The 26,456-nt window shown below is 41.0% G+C and overlaps 1 protein-coding gene and 1 long non-coding RNA gene across 2 annotated transcripts in view; one reads left to right on the forward strand and one right to left on the reverse strand.

The window, feature by feature from the left end:
- LOC112480309 overlaps positions 1–18,577 on the forward strand; it is a 59,588-nt gene extending 41,011 nt beyond the window's left edge. Inside the window, exons 2-4 of the long non-coding RNA XR_003046551.1 lie at positions 13,890–13,949; positions 16,244–16,408; positions 18,352–18,577. This is a non-coding gene — a long non-coding RNA (uncharacterized LOC112480309). The remainder of the gene's footprint in view (positions 1–13,889; positions 13,950–16,243; positions 16,409–18,351) is intronic.
- Positions 18,578–18,656: 79 nt separating this feature from the next.
- The window catches only part of TTC28 (tetratricopeptide repeat domain 28), a 624,192-nt gene continuing 616,392 nt past the window's right edge, over positions 18,657–26,456 (reverse strand). Inside the window, 4 exon segments of the mRNA XM_025047844.1 lie at positions 18,657–21,311; positions 22,397–22,504; positions 24,310–24,439; positions 25,193–25,216. Coding sequence (XP_024903612.1) covers positions 19,681–21,311; positions 22,397–22,504; positions 24,310–24,439; positions 25,193–25,216 — 1,893 coding nt within the window. The 3' untranslated portion in view covers positions 18,657–19,680.

Consider the following 26,456-nt stretch of genomic DNA (forward strand, 5'->3'; position numbering starts at 1 on the left):
TATTTTGATTTGGTTATATTTTATCTTACTACATATGCATTTATAAACATAATTTGATTCACAAAAAGGAGTAGATTATTCAAAGGGCAATGTTATCTCTTATCAATTGAGGAAATATTCTCAATTTAAGATTTCTTTTTATGTGAACTGTGGAGATGGTCAGCGAATTCAGAGTTAACAGATCCTCAAGTTAACACATTTAGAATATCCTGAATGTTTCCTTAAGTCATGCTAAATGTGCTTGTTGGCAAATTATTCTGTAATGCTCTGAGAGAGTCTAAGCTTATCTGGAAAATAAAAGTAGGAACTATTTGTTTATCTGTTAATATATTCTAATCCTGATTAATTACAAATTTACTTTTATGATATCATTTTAACGTTCAGCCAGATTTTCAGAAAATAGAAAGTGGAGATACTCATTGTCATTTTGCCCTTTAAAAAACTTTTTAATACAAGATTAGCAAGATATTAGAGCTGTGGTAATTGGATATCTTTCAGGGCAATAAACCATTAAGGTTTATGAGTCACATTAACAGGAAGCCCTCACAGTTCTACCATTCTCCTTCATCAGTTCATTCTACAATGAACATAAAATCCTCTGCCTGGAGTTCAAAGCACAGCAAGGGAGAGAAGGAAAAGCCAGAACAGAAAATCCAGAAAATAATAAGTGGGAAATGTTCAGTGACCTTTTGATCCTCAACCTTATGTCAAATGTCTAATGCTTAGTGCAGCTCTGGGGCCAGCAGAACTTGGCTGTGGTGAGACTTCCTCTCAGTAGCTTAGTAACTAGTATGTGGTCTCAAGGACTCAGGGACTCCCCGGATTTGTTTTCTGGAAGTAATCCCAAAGCGGCCTTAGTTGTTAAAAAAAATTAACAGAGCAAAGAGTAAGAGAGCTCTGGCCCTTTGTGTGGGAAGATTCACCTGATGATTCCTTGATGCCCGGGGTGGTTGCTGGAAGCCTCTAGAAAGAGCAGGGTGTAGGCCCCAGGCCAAGTCTCTTAGCACAGAGAGTGGATGCTGATGTGGACTCAGAGTTTCTTAGAAGAGCACTATGCTATATGCCTGCTGATCTATATCATCCCTGCTTGGAGGAGCCCTTGGGAGAAGCCTATGGCAGAAACAATGATCACAGAGCACAATCTCATAAAATCCTCTAGTGTAAGCAACTCATTTATTTTCTTCCTTTGCCCTTTTCATTACTTGACTCATTTTTGTTTTGATAGGTTTCATTCTGTCAATTTATTTAAAACCTCAAAACCTTTTTAAAGATGAAGAATATATATGTATATATATTTATGCATACATTATTGTAATAAGAATATCCAAATTGATATTAAAAAAGTTTTCTCTCAATATATAGAAAAAGCATTATGCAGATCTTATTGCATGTGGGTTTTCTTTCAAAAGAATTCTTTGATTACAGATTTTCAAAGGAAAAAAGCCACCGTTTGCAACTTATTCTTCAAAAAGAATTTGCCACATGCCAGATGCTCTTGTATGGCCAGAAAGATGTATCAAAAACACATCCTTCTGTAGAAACCACAGCATCCTTCTGTGAATTCTAAAAGTTTGGAAAGTGCCATATGTGATTTTTTTATGTGTCAGGATCTGGGTGGGAATGGGGTATAGAGGATTGGGAATTGGGAATCAGATGCAAAGTCATTGGCATTTCTAGAACTCTATACACATAAACACTTTTACTGTTTTTTTTTTTAAAGATTAAAATTGTGAAGCTAAAAGTTTAAAAAGCCAAAATGAGCAGCAACAAACATTTATTTGATATCAAAAAGAATTGCAATCTGGGGGCATAGCTTCAGATAGAAACTCAAATTATGTCCCACTTATAGGGTGAAGGCAAGGGGTTTTTATGAGAAAGTGAAGGGAAATAATTTTATGACTAAAAGGAAGGAATTTCTATAGGTGCTAATAAGCTAAGTTATTACCTATACAGGGTGGTCCTAATTCTAAAGAATGTCCTTAAATTTATCCTCATAGTCAGGTGGCCTTGCTTTCCTGTGAGCTTTGCCAACAGCTGTTTGGAGTGCAGTGTTAATTTGACCCAATCCAAAGGCTTTTTGCAGTTCAGACATTCCAAAGGCTCAACAAGGAACAAGACTCGCAAGGCCTTTTCTCTGGGATGGCAGCTCCAACTCTATTTTGAAATGACTCCGTTTGTATCCATTTTCTCATTAAAATCAAAGTAAGCACTCTTAGGCCCACATAGCCAACCTAAATGAGTTTTTTATTTTTCAAACAGTTGTTTTTGCCCAAAGACAAAGAAACAGCTCTACCCTGTTACTTCTGACAGGAAACTTTAGACTCTTATCCTATACCTCATCTGATAAGTGTTCGTGACTCCCAATTAAAAATACAACTTTTGGTTGGCAAGTTAAAAATTTTTTGATGAAGTTGAGTACGTATAGCTGTCTACAACTACGTGGCAAATAGTCCACATGTTATTACTAGTCAGTGATGGTGGATAATATCCATCCCACTCAGTCTTTTAAGCTGTATTAAAGCTTTATCAGTTTTTCAAATCTGAACAAATTAGCAAAGTGGTCAAGTTCCAGATGAAATTGATAGCCGTTGCAACACCGCCAAAATTAGCCGAAAGTTTTGGAAATTATTTGTTAATGTAGTGAAAGTTTATCTGATATTACCTGCATAGAACTTCCTTATGAGTACACTTTTCAGAAAACCTGTGGTGTGTTAAAATAAAACTATTTTAGCAATGTTTTTATTTTAACCACTTTAGATGGAATGTTTTAAACTTGAATTAGTAATGTTTTTCAGTAAAAAAGTTTCAGAGGTAAAGTAAGGTAAAGAGAATAACATCATGAAAACCCATGTCTACCATCTATCCTAAGAAATAAAACATTGTAGATACAATTGAAACTGCTGGTATATTCCTTCCAGATTGTATCCTCTCCTCCCTATAAATTTGCTGTTACAGTTCCCATGCATATCTGTAATAGATCATTTTTACTCATCATTGTTGATGGGATTTATCCATGTTGCTATGTATAGCTCCAGCTCATTCTTTTTCATTGCTGTATATTTCATCATTCTCTTCTTAGAGGATATTTAAGTTGATTTAAATGTTGTGGTATCATAATACCATATGGTCATTCCAGGAGGTCTCTTGTACACATGTATGAGTTTCTCTAGCATATGTACTTATGAGTTAAATTGCTGAGCCATAAAGTATAAACATCTTTTATAGTTGTTATCAAATTACTTCCCCAAATGTTTATACAGTTCACAGGTCAGTTGTGTCGTCGAATGCCTTCCAGTCTGAGTTTGTCTGATGTTTCCTCGTGATTAGACTCAGATCGTACATCTTTAGCAGGAATATCACAAAAATAATGCTATGATCTTCTCGGTGTACCCAGTAAGGACCTTCATTATAAAGTGGCACATGATTCCAATTTGTCCCATTTCTGATGATGTTAATTTTGGTCACTTTGTTAGAATGATATCTGCCAGGTTTCTCTATGTTACGTTACTCTTTTTGTAATTGGTTAGTTTTGTAGAGAGGCACTTTGAAACAATGTAAATATCCCATTCTCCACATCTACTTCCAGCCATGATAGATCAACAGTGTTCACACTTCCCCTACAGTCTTAAACAATAACACAACTTCAAGAGAATACGGGAAATGGTAGTTTCAAGGCATTGGATGCTAGGCAATGCTAGACATTGATCTCTCAAATGAAGTGAGCCCCATGATTTCCCCAACTTATTGCCTGGACAGAGTTTCCTGGCCTCATCACAGCATCACAGAGAAGGAGAACTCATACAAGCCCAATGGCCTCTTTGAGTTGAGGTCAAGGATGAGGATTTGGGGAGGTCAAGAAGGCTAGAATTCACAGGAAAGAGTATCAGGAGGAGAGAGCAGCATAGAGCTCTGGAAATCTGCAGAATCCTCCTCAAGTCATCAGCACGTTTGTGGGGAGACTCTCCATAAATAAACAGACAGAACAATGTGTGGAGCTCACAGGGGTGGGAATAGTTCATGCTCCCAGCAGCCAGAGTGGAGAAACCTCACAATAATGCAAGGCATTGGGTGGATTCTCAGAATGCAGTCACCTCGGTGGTGGAGCTGAATTACCCTTGGTCTAGAGGCTGTTCCTAACCTAACGAAGCTTAAAATTAAAAGCCAGCCTTGAAAAGCTCAAGTTATTTTCAAGGAACCATGTCCCAAAACAAAATGCAAAAATAATTAAAAGAACACCTCCCCCCCAAATCCAACACTCTACAGTGTAAAAGTTACAATGTCGAGCATCTAATCAATAATTACCAGGGATGGAAAGTAGGAAAATATAACCTTTAATGAGTAGAAAACTCTTTTAAAATTGACAAGAGATGGCATGGATGATAGAATTAAAGAAACAAGGACATGAAAACAGCAATTATAAGTATACATCTGTGTTCCAGAAGATATAACTGGAGCATGATAAGGAAAATCTTTTTAAAAATTCAAATAGAAACATGAGCCAATTTTAAGACAAAACAAAGAACAATAGCCCAAATATAATTTCTACAGATGGAAACTCTCTTGTTCCTTATCAAACTTTCAGTCTATTTTTTAATATCAAGATGGACTCATGATTTCCTGTTTTGTTCAGTGCATTGTAATTTGTTACTAGCATTATTTATTTTGATATTCAAATTGTACCTAATCTAGCCAGTGGGAGCTCCTTTAAGTTGTCATCTGTGCCGTTTTGACACATCCCAAACATCCTTTACATACTTTCAACTTGATGATACACAGAGTGTTCCACCCTTGGAATCAGCCATTTTCCAAGGAGTCTTTGTTCCTTTTAATGGAGAATAGTATTTAGAAGGCAAGATCTGAGTGTTAGGTGTTTCATTCCTGTTGGGGTGTTATTGCTGCCAGGCCCTCCCAGCCAGAGGTAGGGACTATCTCTGTATATCTATCAATCATTGATCCATAAATCGATAGATGTAAGCTATGAGTTTACGTCAGTACTTCCAATCCTAGCCCAGCATCATATAGGGTTGATTCAACTTTTTTATATTTGTAACTCCTTTTCCAACAGTGAGCAACCTGACTCTCATTATCCTTTATATATTTACGTATTTGTTCAATCCCACTGTATATAACACATCTTCAAACTGCCTCTACCACTGCTGCCCTGGGTGGACAGTCCCCTTGCCCACGTAGGCCACAGCAGCCCACATTGGGGCCATCGTCACCACTCTTCCATGCGGACACCCTCCTCGCCCAGCCCGTGCTCTGACATCGTGCACTTCCTTCTTTACGCCTCAAGGATACCCTCCTCACTGACTGGATGGTTATCTTCCTGGGCCATCAACGTTCCTTCTCCTTTTAGATATGTATCTTTCTCAGAACCAGCTCAGGCTTTTGTTCTGAGTGTATTGGGAGGGCAAAATGAGGGAGTGAGCTTAAGATATGCAGAAGTTAATTTCCTTTCTGGTCTATGTCTTTTTGTGTTATTTAAGAAATCTTTTCTTTGAAATTATAAAAATATTCTTCTGTAAAGCTTATAAAAGTTATTGTCACATTTAAGGCTTTAATTCACCTGGAATTGATTTTTGTATATGGTTAGAAGTAGGGATCTGCTTTTTTCCCTTTTGAAATAGGTGTTTTTTATGAAATGGGTTCCAGCAGTATTATTAAATAGCTCATATTCTGACCTCGGAACTATTATTGATCTATGAACTACCTATGAAACTGATCTGCAGTATCACTTCTGTAACATCGTTTCCATAATGTGTGTGTGTCTAATTCTGAGCTTTCTGTTTCATTCATCTGGTTGTCTGTTTCTGTGCTAATAATGACCACACTGTCTTACTTACCATAACTTTTCATTCAGCCACAGTCCAGTCAGGAAAACAAACCTCCTTAAGTATTTCGAACAAGATGGGTTTATCTTATGGAGCCCTGGGTGTTTACAAAAACAGTGGCAGGACTGGAGGAATAAAGGTGGAGAAAGTGACTGACCTCTACCTCTCAGGTTTGCCACTAACTTTCAGGGAGTCAGGAAGATGCAGAAACAACGGAAAATCTCTGGAAATAATCTGATGTCACCAATATTTAGGCTGGTGGTTTACAGAAAACAACTGAAGGATGCTGCAAAATCTCACATCTGCTAAAGTCCATCATGCATTTGCCCATCCTTGACGAAGGAGCAAAACTAGATAGACTTCTCCTCTGCCCTCAAATTTTATCTGAGTGCCTTTCATCTCAAATCTAACCAGAAACTTCCTGGCAGGGTCTGTGGAAATGTAGCTCCCGAACATCTAGCCCTGTGAGTTAGAGGGGACCGGAGAAGGGGCAGGAGGGTGTGAGTTGCCTGCAGGCATTCTGGCGTGTTTTATTTTCTCATTAATTAGACTCATTACATGGTAGACCAACCTCTCCGTCCCTGCACACACGCACCCTCTGCTGATATGGCTATTCTGAGTCCTTTGGATTGCCATACAAACTTTAAGATCTTGTTAAATGTTATGAAAAACTCAGGATTTTTATTGGACTTACACCTGATTTTCAGACTAATTTTGGGATCATTAACTCTTTATGGTATTTGGGCTTTCTGTCCACTAATAGGATTCATCTTTCTTTTTAACATCTTTACATGAAGCTTTATGACTTTCTACATGAAGGTCTTATGTTTCTTTCATTATATTTAGTAATTCAACAACCTTCATTGAAAAATATGTGCTAGTCACTATTCTAGGTTGTGAGGATGTAGTTGTGAACAAAAGAAAAATACCTATCTTAATGGACTTTAGCAAACTATTTAATATATTACCATGTAATAATAAGAACTATGAAGAACACTAAAGATGGAATAAAGGGAATCGAACACGATTGCAAGCGTGGTGCTTCTTAAAATGGTCAGGGCAGGTCTCTGAGGGGTGACATTAGAGCAGAAAGCTGAAGGCCAGTGAGCAAGCCATGTGGAGAGGCCTGGGCAGGAGCATGTTTGACAAATCCAAGAAGCAGCAAGAAGGGCTCTGACTGGAGTAGAGTGAGCAGGGAGGAAAGATCTCAGAGTACGTCATAGGCATTAGAAGGGCGTTGGCCTTGAAGGCTTTGCAGCAAACAGATAAGGTGAGCTGATGTGTGTTTTAAAACTTGCTGTGGCTGCCATGTGGAGAACAGACTGAAGGGAAGAAGGGTGGGAGCTGGAGAGGCCAGTGAGTAGTCCAGGTGAGTGATGACAGGCCAGTCTGTGGGTGGCAGAGATGATGGAGTCAAAAGGTTTGCAATGGATTGTATGTGGTGCACACGAGAAAGGAAGTTAGTTGATCAAGGCGTCTTTGGTTTTTTCCTGAACAACTGGACCGAGTGGCTATTTTTCCGAGATGGAGAAGACCAGAGGGAACAAGACTGGTGAGAAAAATCAGACTGTGTTTTTTGTTTTTGTTTTTGTTTTTGTTTTTAACTTTATACATGTTGACATATAACACAGAGAAAAGTACAAAAATCGTAATCGTACAATATGAACCCATCCAGATAAGCAAGTATCAGTCTCCCACCAGAAGAGCAAACAATATCCTAACTTTAATACCATACATTTGTTTTGCTAGTTTTTGAACTTTATAATAAATGGAAACATACGGCATATGCTCCATTCTGTCTGGCTTCTTTTGCTTAACATTTCATTTGAGAAATTCATCTCTGTTCTTACACGCGGCTGCCATGTAGTAGTCCATAGTACGCACACACCACTGTTCATTTACTCGTTCTGTGGTTCATAGTCCACTTTATCAAATGTTTCCTTTATTGTTACTATTTTTTACATTGTGTATAAAAAACATTTGCTTACCTTAAGGTTATAGCCTCTTGTGTTTTCTTCTAGATGTACTTCCTTTTAGTTTTACCTTTTACCTTTAGATGTACAATCCATCAAGAACTCATTTTTGTATGTAGTTTGAGGTCAAAATTAATTTTTTAAAATATGTATATCCAGTCGACCCAGCTCCATTTATTGAAAAATTCATTCTTTCCCCACTGTACTACAGTGTCATCTTTGTCATAAATCAGGTGTGGGGTCTGTTTCTGGACTTTCTGTTGTGTTTTCTTCATCTGTCTCTCAGCAAACCCAGTCTGTCTTTAGTATTAGAGCTTTCTAATAGGGCTTGATTCTGGCTTTGTTCATTTTCTGAACTTCCTTGGGTATTCTTGGCCTCTTTGCATTTCCATATAAAATTTAAAATCAGCTTGTTATTTTTCGTCTACCCCCCAACTCCTTCCAGGGCTTTTTATATACTTTATACACAATAAAATATATAAACTTTAAGGGTACAATTTGATGAGTTTCAACAAATGTGTACGCTCTCGTAAGATATGGAACAGTTCCCTCACCATAGAAAGTTCTGTCATACTCCTTTCCAATCAATCCACTTTTCTTCCCAGAGGCAACCAGTCCTGATTTCTGTCTCCAAAAACTGATTTGACTATTCTAGGACTTCATATAAGTGGAATCATAAAGTGTGAACTCTTTTGTGTTTGCCTTTTTTTGAACCACGTTTCTGACATTCACTCAGGTTGTTGTATGTGTCCATTTATTTCTTGTTATTGCGTAGTATTCTATTGTATGATTATACCAAAATTTGATTATCCATTTACCTGCTGATAGCCATTTGGGTTTATTCTAGTTTGGGCTACTGTGAATGAAAGTACCTATGAACATTCTTGTATGAGTCTCTGTGCAGGCATCTGTCTTCATTTCTCTTAGGCAAATATTTAGACATACAATTGGGTGTATGTTAAGTTTTATGAGAAACTGCCAAACATTTTTCCAAAGTAGTTGTATCATTTTTACACTCCCACTAACAAGGTGTGAGAATTCTAGTTCTGTATGTTCACCAGTATTTAGTATGGTCAGTCTTTTTAATTTAGCCATTCTAAAGATGGGAAATGTTTTTTCATTGTGACTTTAATTTGCATTCCCTGATGACTAATGATTCTGAGCACACTTTCATGTGCTTATTGATCATTTATATATCTTCGTTTGTGATGTTTCTATTCAAATCATTTGCTTTTATTGTTTGATGTTTTATTATTGAGTTGCAGGTGTTTTATATATATTACAGATACAAGTCTTCTGTCAGGCAAAGATACTGTGAATATGTTGTTCTAGTCTGTACTTGCCTTGTCATTTTCTTAGTATTTCTTTTGAAGAGCAGACGGTTTTAATTTCGATTCCAATTTATTAACTTTTTTATGGTTAGTTTTTTGTGTCTTAAGAAATCTTTGCTTAACTCTAGCTAGGTCTTCTGTGTGAAGCTTTATAATTTCAACTTTTGTGTCTAGATTTATGATCCATCTTGAATTAATTTTTGAATATGGTTTGAGGTACCTGTTGAGGTTTTATTTTCCTACATAATATGTAGTTGTTTTAGTACCATATATCAAAAATACTGTCCTTCACCCATTGAATTCCCTTGTCACCCTTTATTGAAAATCAGTTGACCATGTATGTCTGGGCTCTTTTCTCCATATATTTCTAGATTCTTTCCACTGATACACTTCTTCATATGTCAAAATCATATAGTCTTACAGGAGCCTTAAAGTAAGTATGAGGGCAACCTCTTCTTTTTTAATTTGTTTTTCCCTGCTAATATTTTGGTTGCAATAGTGTAAACTCTGTGAATAAATTTGGGGAGAATTAATATATTAACAGTGTTGAATATTCCATCCTTGAATATTCCATTCTCTCTCTCCATTTATGTCTTTTTCTCAACAGTGTTATATAGTTTTCAATGTAAAAGTCTTACCTTTAATTTATTCTAAGTATTTTTCAACTTTATTGAGGTGTAATCCAAATGTTATGAACTGTACCCATTTTGACTATACAGTTCAGTGTGTTTAATCAATTTTATGTTTATTGACATAATGGTAGACAGAATTGGTTTTAATTTTGTTTTCCAGTGTTTGTTGCTAATATCTAGAAATGCAATTGTATTTACACTCAGTTGTAATGCTTCTTATTTAAAATTCTTTTATTCTTGAAAAGTACCTAGTCTCTATTTTTTTCTTTCTAATATTGGCTTAAGAGACCAGGCCTATATAAATAAATCAAAATTATATTAAAATAAAATTCAGATTCTCGGTCACACTAACCATATTTTGGTTGCCTAATAGCCACACGTGCTTAGTGGTTACTGTGTTGGACAGCACAGATATTCATCATTGCAGAAAGTTGTATTGAAAAGCACTGTATGGAGTGTGGGTGGCCCCACGTTCTGGGCTTGCCTCATGGTTTTCTCATGGTGTTGTGTAACTCATTCTAATAATCTTCATTTTCATTGAAAGTTATGTGCACATACTTAAAAGCTTAATTAAATGCAGATGAAACTTTTATTCAAGAGTACCTCATAAGTGATGCTGTATGCTTTGTATTGCATTGCAGAGAACTACGTAACCCTTAGATTCTGCAATGTGGATATAGCTGTTCTTGTGTTAGGGGCAAAAAGTAGATAGACCAGTCGGAAGCTTTATTCTACAAGAAGAGCAGAGAAATGGGATGTTCGCTGGATGGGGACGTGGGGCTAATTTGAGAGATTACAGTGTATTTATATGCTGATAGGAATGACTTGTTTGAGAGGAAAAATGTGACAGGAGAGAAAGGGGAGAATGTTGGCTTGCTGTCCCTTCAGTAGTCTGGCGAGCAGAGCTCCTCGCTGTGGAGCGGGGCCCAGGCAGTTCCCTCCACAGTACTGGGAGAGCAGGCCAAGCCCCAGCCGTCAGGAGGAACGCGGGATTTCTCTTCTCGTTGATTCCATACAGGGCTAGGTAATGGCCTTTCCCTGCGTGGCCTCAGACCTCCATACTTCGTGTGTGCTTCTATTACCCAATCATATATATGTATTCCTTTGCTGTCACTTCTTTCTTCAATTTGCCTGATGCTACAGCCTCCTCCCCACTCCACTTTTAACTTTTCTGTTATACCTTAGGTTCAAACATCCATAATTAAGGCCATTAAATCAGGAGAAGAAGTCTCATTCATGTTACCCCAAGTGGCAAGTAGCTGAACATGGAACTGTCGAGTGGCCTGAAACTTGGCTGCTTAAGGGACTTCGTCTTTCTCAAGCCGCCTTCGCATCGTTCTTTTCACCTGTCTCTACTGCTGGCTTCCTCCACTCACTCATAGTTTTTGCACCTCTGCAACTTTGGCCTACACGTGGCCACACTGGCCCCACTGACCTGTTTCCATCGTTACCCTTTTGGCTTTCACTTTAGCTGCAAAGACCTAATCTAGTCAAGATTCCTGGATTTGAATTCATGAGAAAAGGAATGTGATTGCAGGGAGGTCTGACCTCCCACGGGATTGGTGGTTCTGCTCTGGCCTCATCAGCTCAGCCAGGAGTTAGGTCCCTCCGCATAAACGCAGCTGCCTCTGTACACTGCCCCGTCCCTCGGGGCTGGGCCAAGGCGGTTCTTAGGAGAGGTGGGAGCGGGTATGGGGGAGCACAATGACTGGCATTTTTATTCTTCATCCTGTTTGAATTGTGTGTACTACAGGAGAGAATGGCATCTAATTAAGGAAAGTGGACCATCTTTATTTTATGGATTTTTTAACATCTATTTTATCTTTCTGTTTATTTTTTACTGGCTACATTTTTGTAATTTCAACAAAGCTTCTGCAAATATATGTGAAATGAATGACTTGAAATAAGAAGTGCTTTTTGCATTTTTGGTTCAAAAAGTAAATGACTGCTTTTCAGAAAGCTCTATATATGAAAAAAAAAATAAACAGACTTTGGCCAAACACTGCCAGGCGGATTAGAATTTATTTGCCTGTCCCAGTTAACCAAAAGAGTAGCTAGCCACTGAGTTCTGCTGGGATTTACAGTTATTTTAGAATTGTAAAATTTTTTATTTAATAGAAATGTATTGAGACTATTTATATCTTTAAGAATATTATTGTTCCCTGAAGCTCGACTGCACAATTGCTGGAAATTTAATAAATATCTTGAGATTGGGTGTAAATTCATTTGAGAGGCAAAATGTTTCCTTAATGCCAACATGTCCTTTTAATGTATTTGGATCCAGATGTTTTGGCCTCATTTGCTGGAGTGGATACAGCATTAGCCTGTCAGTTCCCTGCTGTTTGCCATTATTTAGTAGTATTAGAGGCTGTAAGCATGCATGCTCATTGGGAAAGTTGAAGAAAGGCTTTAAATTGAGAAAGGTACCAAGCTGCAGTCCCTGTCCAGAAATTCTGAGAATAAAAACAACAAAACAAAGTAACTATAAATAAAATATTAGAATATTAATATTAAAAAGCAGCTGCCATAGCTAAGGGTAGTCCTGCTCGTACTTGCCTTTTGTATTAGCTGTCAGTTGAGGTCCTCAAGCACATAACCAAATCTTCATTAAGGATCATTCTCTCTTTCCGAGGAAGCATCTAACAAAACATGTATTCATAATTGGATATGCAGTTTTTAGCAGTAACAGAGAACATAAGTTGTATTTCCTAAGGTAATAGGGACCACACTGTTGTGCTCATAAATCCTTGCATAGCTCTGTGTTAACCTTGTGTCCTTAGATTTGCTCTATAGATGGTTGTACTAAAGTCAGTTTCTACTTTAACAGTGATATCAGAGTATAGTTCTTATACTGTTTCTTAAGAAATGGTAGAACAGCTTGGAATTCCCGTTACACTGATGTACATATTTCATTGTTCTTATAATAGGATATAATAGATTTGTTTCTTGTCTAGTTACTGTGTGAACCATAGAATTCGGCCACTGCAGTCCTCAGGGTAGTAATGCTCTCCATAGTTTAATGCTTGTTAGTTTCCATATGTGAGTGTGTTTATAGGTGCTGCCTAGGGCTCCGGCCCCTTAGGAATAGCACGTGTGTGTTCATCAGCAGACTAATGCTCTCGTAATCAGCACGTAGATCCACTTTCAATTATGTTTTCCTAGTTTTAAAAATACAGGGATTTTATGGCCAATGTTTTATTTAGGATTTTTATGTCTAGGTTCAAAAATGAAGTGGGCCTATTGTTTTCTTAGAATTAAGAAAAGCATCATGAGATTATTTGGATATCTTCTCTTATTTTTATATTTTCTTAATTTGAAAAGATAAGAGATCAGCTGGCCCTATAAGTTTGGTGAAATACATGTAAAACCATCTGGGCCTACATTTTTTTGGAGAGTCGGGTAAAGGGCAAGGAATTCTGATTACCACTTTAGTTTTATGGGATTTGATTTCTTTTAAGTTTTCTTTCTTGCACCAGACTTTTAATAATTTTTTCTAAAAGTTAATGTAATTGAACTTATTGTTGTATCATTGCCAGTGATACTCTTCATTCATTCTCCCTTTTGTCACTGTTACCCTACACCTGCCCTGCTTGTCTCAGTCCCCACCCCCACCAACCTAGCATCTGGCTGCCCGGGCTGCAGTAACAAATGAGCCCCACATCACAATGACTGAATGCACTGGGCAGCTGGGAACACACGGGAGTACGTGTGTGTCCCATTTCCCTGCCACCAACAGCCCCCCACCCCGACAGCTTTGGCACACTACAAGTGAAATACCATTTCTAAGGTCCAGATCTGACCCTTATCTGGTGGGCCACGATTTCGAGGAAAGCCCAGGGCACCTAGTAGCTCTGTGAGATGATTAGTGGTATGCCCTGGGGGTGTAGGCCTAGCCCGAACCTTCTTAGTGTGGTGGGAACCTGGGGTGCCCCACAGCACGCACAGGTCAGGGAGGGCCGCCTGTTGGGGGAAGGGACAGGGCTGGGAGCTGCCTTCTGTCCAGGCCATTCATTCATTCATTCATTCATTATCAAATAGTTCCTATATGTGAGCAAGCAGTTTATGAAGTCATTCATATACTGCTTCTGATTCTAATTCCTTTTCTTCTCTCCCTGACAGTGGCACCATTCTCCTGAATTTGAGGTCTGTCATTCTATGCATTCTAGATACCTCAACCAGGTATGCCTAAACAATATTATTATTTTGTATTTTCACACATATGGGCATAAAAATGTTCAAAGTATTTTATTTTTTAATCTCTGCTGCATCTTAAGCTGTATCCACATCTCCTTCTCTTGCTTCTCCCATGCCCCTCCACCACAAAAATGATCACCCTTCCCAGAAATTAGTATATTTTGTCTTTTTGATACTTTGCCTTTCTTGATCTTCTATATTGCCTTTTGTGAATTTTCTGACTCTTATTTCTTCTTTTCTGTCTGGGTTTGCTATTTTGCTAACTTCTTGAATTGGTTGCCTGTCTCAGTGGTTATTTTTCCCTTACGCCACTACACACTAGTATCATGGCACTGGCTGCTTAGGACAGGCAGGCCTTGGTTGGGGCTTGTGCAGTTACGTATTTTGAATATTACCCTTGAATGTAAACATTGAGGGCTGTACATTTTTCTTTTAAAATGCCACTTTAACTGCATCCCATTAATTTTTATGGAATTTAAAGTTAATTTTATTCTTAAGCTATTCTATACTGTATGTGTAAGTCCTGAAAATAGCATGCAAGCGGAAATGGTGGCGATGATACTTATTCCTGAGTGTTTGCCGAGACTTGCTATGTGGCCTGTACAGGGCCTGTCTTCATAAAATAGTCCATGTGTGCTTGTGAAGAATGTGGATTCTCTAAGGCCAGGTTCTCTGTTTGCTGAATTCGTTTAAGCCTACCATATGCTTTCTAAATTTTGGCCTGCTTCATCCGTCAGTTACTGAGAGTAGAGGGTAGAAGCTCTCATTATGACAATGTAGTTTTCCAAGCTTGTATTTCTGCCAGTTTTTACTTTATGAATTTTTAAGCTATATGGTTAGCTGCGTACAAATTTAGAATGTTGCCTTTCTGCTAAGTATTTTTTAAACATTAGAATATGAATTTTTTGTTTTTATATTTTAAGTCTATTTTGCTGATCCTTTTATTGTCAGCCAGTTCAGGGCCTTATGCCTTGGTATATTTTTTCCAAACAGCAAATATGTTTTTTAAAGAGTATGTGGCATATCATCATGTCAATCTTTTTAATTGTTTAGTTCACTTACATTTATAATGACTAGGGTAATTTTCTGTCATCTTATTTTATATTCATCCTGCTTTTAAAATGATTGTTGTTGTTCCTTTTTCTATTCCTTTAGCTCAATTAAGGTTTTTAAAAGTTTCTTATTGTCTGCTAAATAGTTTGGAAGTATAACCCTTAACTTCTATTTTTGTGTGATTATGCACATTTATTTAACTTACTCTAAAAGTAAGTCTTCTCTTCCCAAACAACTTATAACACTTTAACTTCCTTGTTTTACGTATTATTGTCTACACAAATGGGACAGTACTTTTTATACAATTAATATTTGTTTTGATTTTTTTACATTTACCTGCTCTTTGTTCACTATTCCTTCATACTTTTCAGACTTTTACCTGTAGGATTGTTTTCCTTCTCCCTGAAATACTTTCCTTAGAAATTGCTTTAGATTCAAGGATCTGGTGGTAATGGACTATTAGGTTTTTTTTGTTTTAGTCTAAACACTTATAAAACTGTAGAATTTCTGGTCCTCCAAATACGATCGTAGATGATCAGAAGCAGTTAGCCATCTAAATAGCCATCCATTAACAGGTACCTAGTGCCTTAGAGCTGGAGAAGCCTGTGCTCTGCTCCTGGCAAATGTGAGGTTGCAATGCATTTATAAGGATAAAACTCTAGACAGAGATCTGTGCTCATTTATGACACATGGCCACTCTGTGTGCTGCAAAGAAACCTAGAAAATGTGGAATGTGTATAGAAAGCAATTCAGATAACAGCACTTAAAACCGAGGGAACTCATGCTTTAATAGACACTGAAATCACAAAGGAAGGCCAAGTGCCTTAGCAGTCTCAATAAAAATATGAAGTTCTTTTTACATGATAAATTTCATAATATAAAAAGTTTAATGCCATCTGGAAACTGTGTACTTTACAAAAAAAGTCCACATGGGCCAAAGATGGCTAACACTGCATACAAGGGGCGTGAGTGCCAAGTGGGGAAAGGGGTCTGAAGAAGGAAGAGGTGACCGCATTTGTCCTTACATGGAATATCTTTGAAGGATCTGGCACAAACAAGGGCTTAGTTCACAAACCACATGTACAATCATTTTAGATAAAACAAAATATGTGATGAAAAATTATACAATTTTCACTTTATGCCTACTTACTAAAAGCAAACCAGATAATTGGTATTTTTTCCAACCTAAACTGAAACTAACAAAGTGACTAATCTTGTGGTGGCAGGTGGTGGGACAGGCAGGCACCGTACTGGAGACTTGCTACAGTGATCACCTTCTGAGTCACTGGGACAGACAAGATCTGGATAGGACAGTGTGTGCAGCACCTGGTCTCCTGCTGAGACGCAGCAAGTATCAGTGTGGACCAGGAATTTATTCAAATGGGATGGAGGTGAGACTATTTTCATTTACTACACAATAATGTGTATCAAAATGTAAATTTTAGTAGTTAATTTTGTCCTGGTATTTTGACTTAGAATCAGCGAAGTAGTTGGCGTGGTTCACTGCTGAGAATTAAGGTCGAGTCTGCCACTCCCTTGCTTTGCGGTCTGTCACCCCAAGGTCTCGAAGAGAGGGAGATTTTTATTGCTTGTGTGCAGTATGTTTGCATCTGACGGAGAAGAGTAGGGGCAGGACCCAGTTTCCTGAGCTGAAAAAGCAATGCTATCTGCATATGGAGGAAAAAAATATTTTTGTAAATTTTACCCACATCCTCTGGCTCCTTCCAAAGTGGGGCAAACGGCCAAGTGCTATGGAGGGTCATTTGCTTTTGTGCACATGGCTCAGGGTTCCCATGCACACCAGCTAATTTTGTCCACAACCTGACACTTTCTCTAGATTGTAGAAACAATACATTATTCTAATTGTGTTTTCTGTTATCTATACCAGGAGTCAGCAAACTTTCTTAAAAGACCAGGTATAAGATATTTTAGGCTTTGTGGGCCAAGAGGCAAAATCAAGAATATATAGGTGCTTTATATAACTATTTAAAAGTGTAAAATCCATTCCTAGCTCATGTAAAAAAATTGGCCTCTGACCAGATTTAGCCTGTGGGTTGTAGTTTGCCAACCCTTGATCTGTAAAAGAAATCTGTGAATTATACAATCTCATAATTTTTAAGTGCATGGTTTTCTTTTCAGCGTAGCCTGAAAAATTCACCTTGATTTTACGTCCATTTCACTCATATAGAAAACACCAAGACTGACGGTAAACATAAAGAAGCGGCGACTCTACAGTGATTTTTAGTTTGGTCTCATTATTCCATCATCTTTGCTTTCCTTCATTGAAGCTTAGATCTAGGACAAAAAAAAAATACCATTTGGCTTTTCAACATGAAATCCAAAACAACAGTGTACGTAGGACTAAAACCAGGTTAGGATCCACGAGTCCTCCCAGGCTTGATAAGCACAGGAAGCGGTCTGGGTGGTGGAGGGACTGCGCTTAGAGGTGGGCCAGTGGGGCAGCACCCTCATCTTGTGGAGGGAGCACCGGCCCCAGGCCTTTCCTCCAGGGCTCCTTGGCACTTGGGAAAGAGGCTGAAATTTGCTGAGAAAGAAACAGCCCAACTATCTACATATGGATTCAGAAATTTACTTTGAGGTTTAGTTTTTTTTGAGGACCTGATTCTGCCATGTAATAATGCACAGTGCTATAAACTTGGCTTTCATCCGCTACAATAGTACTTTTGTGACCATTTATGTTTTTCCCTACTGACATAAAGACAACCTCATAAATTACTTGCTTTTTTATAAAGTAAAGTATTTCTCTTCCAGCGTTGGGATCAAGGTTAGAATGGGACATCCTTATTGTTTGCTTTTGTCAATATGGCTGTTGGATTAAATGCAAAAACCTCTATGACCATAGCTCAGAAAAACAACACGAATATTATCCTTTTCTCTTTTCGGAGTACAAGGAGGAACAGGGTAAGTGGTCAGGATATGTTTATAAAGTGAGATCCATCCTACCCAAGGTTAAAAACTACGTGGGGATCTTGATGTTAGTGTCCCTCCTGCCAGGCCCATCCTGTCCACTCCATGTGTTGCTGGTGTCCTGGGCCAAGTGGCTGCCCATAGATACACATATACCCTCACGCTGAAGGTGGTGGGACTCAATTTTAGAATTACCTAAAAGTCTTATTTAAATTCTCCAACTAAACTTAATACTAATATGATTTTCAGCTTTTCATTTCTTTACTCGAATAAGTTAATGGTTGCTCCTACCTAGACTATTCTTTTGTCTCCTCCTCGTTGGCGCTGGTTTCAGTGTACTGTCACAGCTGTAGGAATATACCTGTTTTACTATGACACTCTCAAGGATGTCTGTTTCCCTATCCAGGAATAATTTGGATGTAAATCCAGCAGAAGACCCTTGCTTTTCAGGCTGCAGACATTACAGCTTTCTGAGGGAGCGGAGGGGGCTTGTCCTTCAGATGCAGGAGGAAGGGGCACTAGTCACAGCTGAGGTGAGGGTCCATGTGCATCTCACAGGTATGGGGGTGCTGGGCTTGTGGGAACCTGGCAACAGATTCTGATAGAAGTGGCTTTAGAGGCCTGGAGATGGGAAAATAATAAAATTAAGCAGCTAGTAAAGGGAATAAGAGCTGGAAGGCAATAGTCAAATCTAGTTAGCCAGGGGATTTTTTTTTTTTTTTTTTTTTTTCTTTTTTTTTTTTTTTTTTGCTATAAGGAAACTGAATAATTTCAATCTTTCCCCAAAAAACTTGGTAATTACTTATTGATGACTATTCAAAATTTGACATTTTAAAAAACTTTTTGAGCTTTTAAAAATAATAGCTATAAATGCAAAGGACTGTTGATAAGAAAACCAAGTTGTTTATCCACATACAAAAAAAGGTCAATAATGTTTTAAAAGCACAAAGTTGCATTTTAAAATCACAATTGCATAGTTCTAAAATGCCTGGATAAGAGTTACATAAAATTTTTAAGAAAATTCAAGTTTGGTTAACAGTGGGGCCCCAAGGACTTTTGTAGAGCTCGATGAGGCAGAACAGAGTTCGGGATGGAAGCACTGTTTCTGTGTGAATTATTGCATTGTTACTGTGATGTTACGATATAATGAGACCAGAATTGCTACAATTTAATTACAAATCATTGGCATTTTTAAAGCCATTTTTTGGTTTTTGGCTAATATATCACCTTCATGTAGAATTCAGGTTAGATTTTATGTATCCCACCCCCAACCAGCACCTGAAAGCCTTAAAAAAGCTCTATTTGTATTTCTGTGTACAAAAGGTACTGCATATCTACCTCTTAGCAAAATATGTGCTCCCTTTCCTCTCCCCACCCCAGAACCATGACCATTTTTCTACAAAAATCCTGTTGAAGAATCACATCAAAGATGAGAAGCAAGGAGTTCAAAGGTAAACATTTGGTGAAGTGTGTAGAAAATTCCACGAGCCTCTTGTACCAACCCCACAGAAATCCTGGCTTTTGGTGACTCTGGCCCATAGTCCCAGAGAAGCCACTAGCTGAATGTGTGGTGACCTCTGGGCGTGGTGGCACCCCTCACCTGGAGAGTGCACCCATCGCGAGTGGGCCGGTGGCTTCATGGGGTGCCTGCATTCAGACAAGGGAGTAGGCCAGTGAATGCCCAGATCCTCCTCGCGGGCTGCAGCACTCTGAGTCCGTGGGTGTAAAAGATGCTTTAGCATTTAGAGGAAGGAAAAAATCTTCCTGGGGACAGAAACTTGTAGCCGTTTGCAGAAGGAAGTCTCAAAGGGCGAGCGGGAGCCGCAGCGGGAGGGCTGGTGGGCAGCGGCAGCGTGCTCAGTGTGGTGGTCTCACTGCGCCAATGTCCGTTGGGAGGGGCCTTTTGTGGCATTTCTCCATGTTGCTGCAAAGACAGTTCCTTAAGTTCAAGCTTGTCTACTCCTTCCTCCTTCTTATTATGCCGAGGCGACAAATTTAATAGACTGAGGACATCTCTTTTGGAAGTCATTGTTCCAGGGGTCCCTCGAAATATTTTCATTGGTCCCGTGGACTGCTGGGGTGTGCTCTGCCAAAACATCTTCAGGTTGTGGACGGCCTGCACCTTTTCGTCAATGGCTGCCATTTTTAGTTTGTCTATGTCAGGAGCATCAGCTGGACTCGAGCGCGCGGAACCAGCTGAGGAATAGGAGAGTGCTGGGGATGGTGCACTGCCAGCAGGAGATTGATGGCCTGAGCTTGGGGACATGTTCCTTGGTGATTTGGAAATGTGGGCACTGTAAGGAGAGCTGGGGTACTTCAGTTTAAAGAGAGGCTGGTCGGTCAAGGAAGTCTGAGAGTCGGAGCCAGGTGACGGCCGGCCACTGTGCTGGCTCGGACTGTCTTTGATGGATGCCTCCGAGGTGGTGGGGCTGCTGTAGCCTGAACTCACCTTGGGCAGGGATGAGCTTCTGGCTGGGGGCTTTGGTTTAACTGTGATTGGTGATGGCTGACTCTTCTGATGGGAGAGGGCAGGCCTGCTGAAAGCACTTGTTTCTGATGCTCTGAAGATGGCGGCACTGTTTGGCACGGAAATGCCATCTTCTGGGTTATTATTCTTGCTGTTCTGACTGCTGCCCCTCTGAAGACGCTCCACCGCAATGAGATGACTTTGTGTCTCTTCTAGAATCTTCTGGGCCAACTCTTGTGGATCAAGCTTTGGGTTGCTTTCTTCTTGAGATTTCACAGTACTGTCTGTTTCTGTGCTAGACTGGTCTGATTCTCCCGTATCTGAACTTGCTAGTTTTCCAACCTTTTGGAAGGGTGAGTTTGGGCTGGGAATCAAAGTCATTTTAACTGGAGAATTTGGAGTACTTACACTCCCCTTGGAGCTTACTGAAACTTTCACACCTCCAGCTGTCCCTCCTCGGGACTGTTTGTGATCTGGTGAGAAGCCTGTCTTTCTGTTTTCTTGGTAGGCCGCCAAAGGCTCAGTGCTGATGATGGAAAACCCTTCATATTCTTCTTCGTCTTTGCTGCCTGCAGGGCGGGTCTGGGGGGACAGCCGGCTCCGGGGCAGAGTGGATCGCTGTGGGTAAGCATTCTTGGACCTGTCATAGTCTTGCCGACCTCGGGGGCCCCCACCTTCTGACCCACCCTCGGGCTTGGAGACAAAGCTCATCGAGGAAGCGATGGAGCTCAGACTGTACACGGAGATGGCATCTGAGGCAATGCTGTCTGCACCAGTGGGAGAGAAGGGAGGATGCTGGTAGCCCAAGGGCAGGGCATTGGAGACAGACTGAGCTGAGGCCAGGGACTCCAAGGAGGATGAGCTGTCAAGGCTGAGGCGCTTGGGCAGCTCAGTAGAATCTAAGACAAAACATATGTACCCAGAGGGCAGTTAGAATTCTGTATGGTTTTGATTTTTCTTTCAAATTCACAACCATCTTTATAAGTGCTACTTATGTATAACCTGAATTCATCTTGAAAAACATGGTTCTGTTGGATAAAGGAAACCTTACATAGGGACATAAACACCCTAGGCAAGCTCACAGCCCTGCACATCTGCCTGCAGCTCTGACTGGGGTCTGTGGGAAATCTGTGATGTCCCCTGTCCTAGACCCACACTCACTGTCCCTCCAGAGACAGCCCCATTGCTCCACATCCCAGCAGCCTCACACACACACAGAGGTCATTCACACACACTCTCCACACTGCTTCCCCTCCCGCCTTTCTTCGCCCACTCCTCTCAGGCCATCACACCCTGCCCTGACTGCTCCTTCCCAGGCCCCTCAGTGTGACCTTTGAACCCCAGAATGCCCACAGGACATAGTCCTCTTGCCCTTGGCCCTGTATGCACATTTATATCTCCACATTGACCTCTCCCAGAACTCCACATTCTTATAAGCAGCTGCCTATGTAGGTATCTAATAGATAATTTTTTCATATGTCCAAAGTAAAACTCAAACCCACTCTTCCTGCTACTTTCAAGGTCTCAGCAAAAGGCAGCCCCATTCTGGCGGTTCCAAAAAAAACGGTGTTACCTTTGATCCTTTCTGTCTGACATACATTCTTGAGCAGATCCAGTGGAGCCAGCATTTAGTCTCTCTGCTGCAGCTAGTGTGGCCCCTTGAGGTCGGCAGGCAGGTGTGCCCCTGGGGTCGACACCTGCCTCCCAGGCCCCGTGGTCTGGGTGGAGCTCCTCCCTCGTCCTGTCTGCTCTGCGGCCACCCTCTTACTTTCTAATCTCTTACTTGATTTGTTTTCTTAATAGCACTAGGCAACACCTCATCTTATATAATACGTGTATTTTAACTGCAAGTTCTGTGAAAGCAGGTAGTTTTTATTTACTGCTCTTAAACAGCCTAACACAAAAAATATTTCTTCCCCTTCCCAAAATGTTGCCAGATTTGTGCTGGCCTCCGTCCCCAGGGGGCTCTGGGCGGAACTCTCACCGAAAAGGGCGAGCAGAGACTGGAGCGCAAAGTGCATGGTTCTTCGATTGGCTTGTTTCCCGGTTTTCAGGATTACTTCCTCCTGGCCAACTTCACAAAGGTCAAAACCTAGTGGAGCAAAGAATATAAACATCAGCTTCCTTAGGGAAGACTCCATATCTTGAAAGGGATGAGAGCTGTAGGGCTCCTCGTACATTGTCAATAGGAACCCCTGCAGGCCCCTCAGCCAGTGGGGTGCCCCATGTGCAAACCGCACAGACCCCCTCTGTCCCTTCATAGGGCACTGGCTTCTTTCTTACCCTGAACTATGTTCTTGAGAGCTGAGGGTCAGAATAAGGCTCTTTAACATTTGTTTTCTGTTTGTTCGCAGAACAGTCCACTTAGAGGAGGTTGTCCGGGACAAAAACTGGTCACTCCTCCTGGCATTGGGCCCAGAATTTAAAGCTGGTACACAGGAAGGTGGAAGCTTCACAAGGGCCAGGACAGTGTCTCCATACGTGCTCAGTGTCTCCCACCCAGGGCTTTAAAATAAGCTCTGTGCAACAGTGCTATCTTGGCTGAACCAATGTGCAGGCGCTCTGCTCTGCCAAAGCCCACGGGGCTGCTCTGAGTCTAAGGTTCTGCTGAGACTTGGAGCAGGCACAACAAAGAGCGTGAGCCTCCTGAGCAGAGTCTGGCTAACGAGCTGTTGCCACAGCACTTAGGCTTATTAAGAGGCATTGCAGAGGCACCCAGTCCATCTCCCCAGGAAGAACTAAAGAGGAAGAAGCCAAACAGATGCTGTGTCCACAGAAAGACAACACCAAGCAAGAATTTAGGGCCTGAAAAGCCTTTAGCACCAAAAATCTTCACTCAGCCTCCTCGGCAGGTCACTGAGCTCTGCTTGAAACAGCACAAACACTGGGTGCTGAAGGCCCAGGGGACAGGCACCTGTGATATCTGGCCTTTCCCTCCTCTGATTTCAACGTTCCAGTGACAGGGATCTATAATTTACAATGCTGCCATTGTCAGCATGCTGTGCATTTCATGACAGTATTTACCAAAAGAGAAATTTGTGTCTATATTTTTATTCTTAAAGATTCTGATATTGGTATGATACTATCATTCCTTTGGGAATTAGGTTCACTCAGCATTATTCTACGGTACATTTTCATCTCTGAACTCAAAAATAAACAGTCTGATGCTTTTTTCTGTCGTGGTGTGCCTTCACTAAGGTGCTCCCCTTAGATTAAGTATTTACTATCTTCCCCATTAGAATGAAAACTCTAAGAGGGCAGGGCTTTTTGTCCTTTGCTCACTGCTACATCCCCAGTGCCCAGAACACTGTCTGGCACATAACAGGTGTTTAAAAAAAACTATGGTGTGAATTGCTCTCAAGTCACACACGCACTTAAGTGGAGCAGGAGAGCAGACTAATCTCAGTGCTTTATCAATAGATGCATCTGCTGTCAGTAGCAGTTACACTGGGAGCTGCCTCAGCTGCATTAGTGTTGAAAAAGGAAGTCTTAGATTGAATAAGGATCCTCCTATGTGCAGTTCTAGGTCCCCACAGTCAAATCAAAGGTGGTTTCTTTCAATATTATTTTTTTCTGCCAGTTTCCAGTAATAAAGAACATTAAAACCATTATTTTATGACTGTTTTCTTTAGCTTTTAATCATAGCCTGACTCTCAACAATACTGGAATCTAGCAGATTAAGATGACTACAAACAAAAGAGATGAGATCGTAACATAAGAGAAATGGGACAAAGCTGGGGGCCCATTTGGGAATTGTACTAAAGCTCTAGAATCTTTAACTATTGAGAAAACAGACTCCTAAGAAGCCACCAACCTTACCCAACAAAAACTAGGATAAATATAGATTTTTTTAAAAAATGGAACTAAAGAAACCAGTTAAGTCAAAGACTGTCCTACCTAGAGCCGCCAGGAATTCGTGACATCCCGGGAGTCGCCACAGTTGGACGCTGATGGAGACCTGAATGGGGGATGATGCAAAGTCCTGCTCCTTCTCGCAGGCCTGCAGCTGGACCAGCACCTGGTGGAGCTTAGTAAGGGGGGGACAGTATGAGTTCTCACTCCTTCCCAGTGTTTCCTTCCCCTCTGGCCCGCCTAGGATTTGTCCCCAGGTTATTCTTGTGTCATCTGTTATTGTCATCACTAATGACCTTGCACGTGTATAGCATTTGAAATTCTCTTTACAGTGCCTCCATGCCTACTGTCCTCTCTGTGGGAAACTCAAGGGGCCGACTCACAGGGTTTCTGCTTCGCATCTTCCCTCGCGCACACACTCTGCGGGGCTACTCAGCACGTGAGGGGCTTGGGAACTAAATGAGGGGTGGGTTATAGGCCTGGTCATCTCCCTCTTTTTGTTTAAAGTCATCTTTATGATCTTGAGGTAAATGGTGAAGAGGAACCCAAGGTGACATTCTAGAACCTCAGCACTCGAACCCACAGAACCCGCTCAAGTGCCCATGGTGTTTCAGATTGCCTGAGTCTGTGAACACTACTCTGGGGTCTTGTGTGGACTCAACAGTGTCATTCAGAGTCGCTTCTGCCCCTGCTACTCTGATGGAAACTGAAAGGTCAAATCAAGAACACAAGAAGGGTGGAGCAGAAAAAGGGGAGCCAGAGCAGAGGAAGGGGGCAGACCGCCTGAGCCAGCGGCACTGGCCACCGCAGTCCGAGAACGTGTTGGCATGTGCATGCGGCTCCGAGAGACAGAGCGTGCCAAGGGGAACTTGGGGGGGTGGGTTTAGGGGCTCACCTGACGACAGTTGCTACTTAAAGTAGTACTTACCATTCCAACCATATTTTTAACAGCCTTCGGCCAGCAGATTATAAGAAAGAGAGAGAGAAAGAGAGAGAGAGAGAGTTTAGACTCAAGCACAGGTTGTTATGCATTATGAGCTGATCACTGCTTTAGGAAGCGCCACACCAGGCCCGCGGCTCTGACTGGGAGGGGAGAGGAGCGAGAGTCAGCAGGGACACACAGGAAAATGAACAGCCACGCCCAGGCCAGACGTACTTGGGGTCAAGGGTCAGGGGCAGCTAGGCCCTGCCCTTTGCCAGGAGAGGAGCAGGGCAGGCTGTACTCAGGTGGGGAAGGGGCACAGTGGGCATTTATAGGCCACTCTGTAAACCAAAGTCCATGGTTCCAGAGTGACTCAGGAAATGTCCACCATCCACTAGCCACACTGGAGGTAGCCCAGGACACTTCCCAGGGGCCAGGAGGATATCAGGCAGAAAGTCCCTGTGTTGCCACCAAAAGCAAGAAATTAAGCAACTGGCTTTTTGGGTTCTCAGTCTTGCCTGGCAAATGTAATTCTAGCTTTCTCTTTTTGTAGAGCATAGGGTTCTAGCACTCCTGGGTTCAGGATGTTTTTAATCTGCAACGTTCCAAAAGTGTCTTCCTGATTCTATTCAAAAGCAGGTGTAACACTTATTACTAGATGAGTAGGAACTCAACGAAAGAGCCAGACTGGACTGCGTTCTAGATGTAGGCTGGAAACTACACTAGGGACATGGAGGCTCCACGTACCATTCAGATTTTCAGAGGTTAATCCTAGATGGAGGAGCTTGATCTCCACACTGAAATATTTCTGCTTAAAATGATATCTGCTGATAAATATATAATAATTGCACTTTTTTCTTCAAATTATTACATTCCAAGATGACCAGAGAAAACTGCTCTGTGCTCTTCATGGGTTGCTACACTCCAGGAGCCCTCCCGCACATGACTGTCACCCTGGGGCTTGTTCCAGGCCCTCACCAGCCAGCAGGAAGACCAGAAGCTCTGAGGCCAAGCTGGGAAGGGCCTGTACAGTGCTGAGAGAATCTCCAAATGCCTAAGTTAGATCTATATTTTCTTTAAAAACACATTTTTAAAAACCAACGAAGGAGTATCTTGAAATGGATCTGTTTGTGTTCACTACTGTGCCTCAGTGGCTATTTTGTTTCAGGTGGGGTTCGTATTTTGATCAGAGAGTAAATACTGGAACACCTCTAGCCAGGCTGGCCTTACACTTGCTGGCTTAGGGAAGGCGGCTGTAACACTTGGCAAT

Source organism: Pteropus alecto, unplaced genomic scaffold, assembly GCF_000325575.1.
Source record: "Pteropus alecto unplaced genomic scaffold, ASM32557v1 scaffold190, whole genome shotgun sequence".
NCBI classification, from domain to species: Eukaryota; Metazoa; Chordata; class Mammalia; order Chiroptera; family Pteropodidae; genus Pteropus; species Pteropus alecto.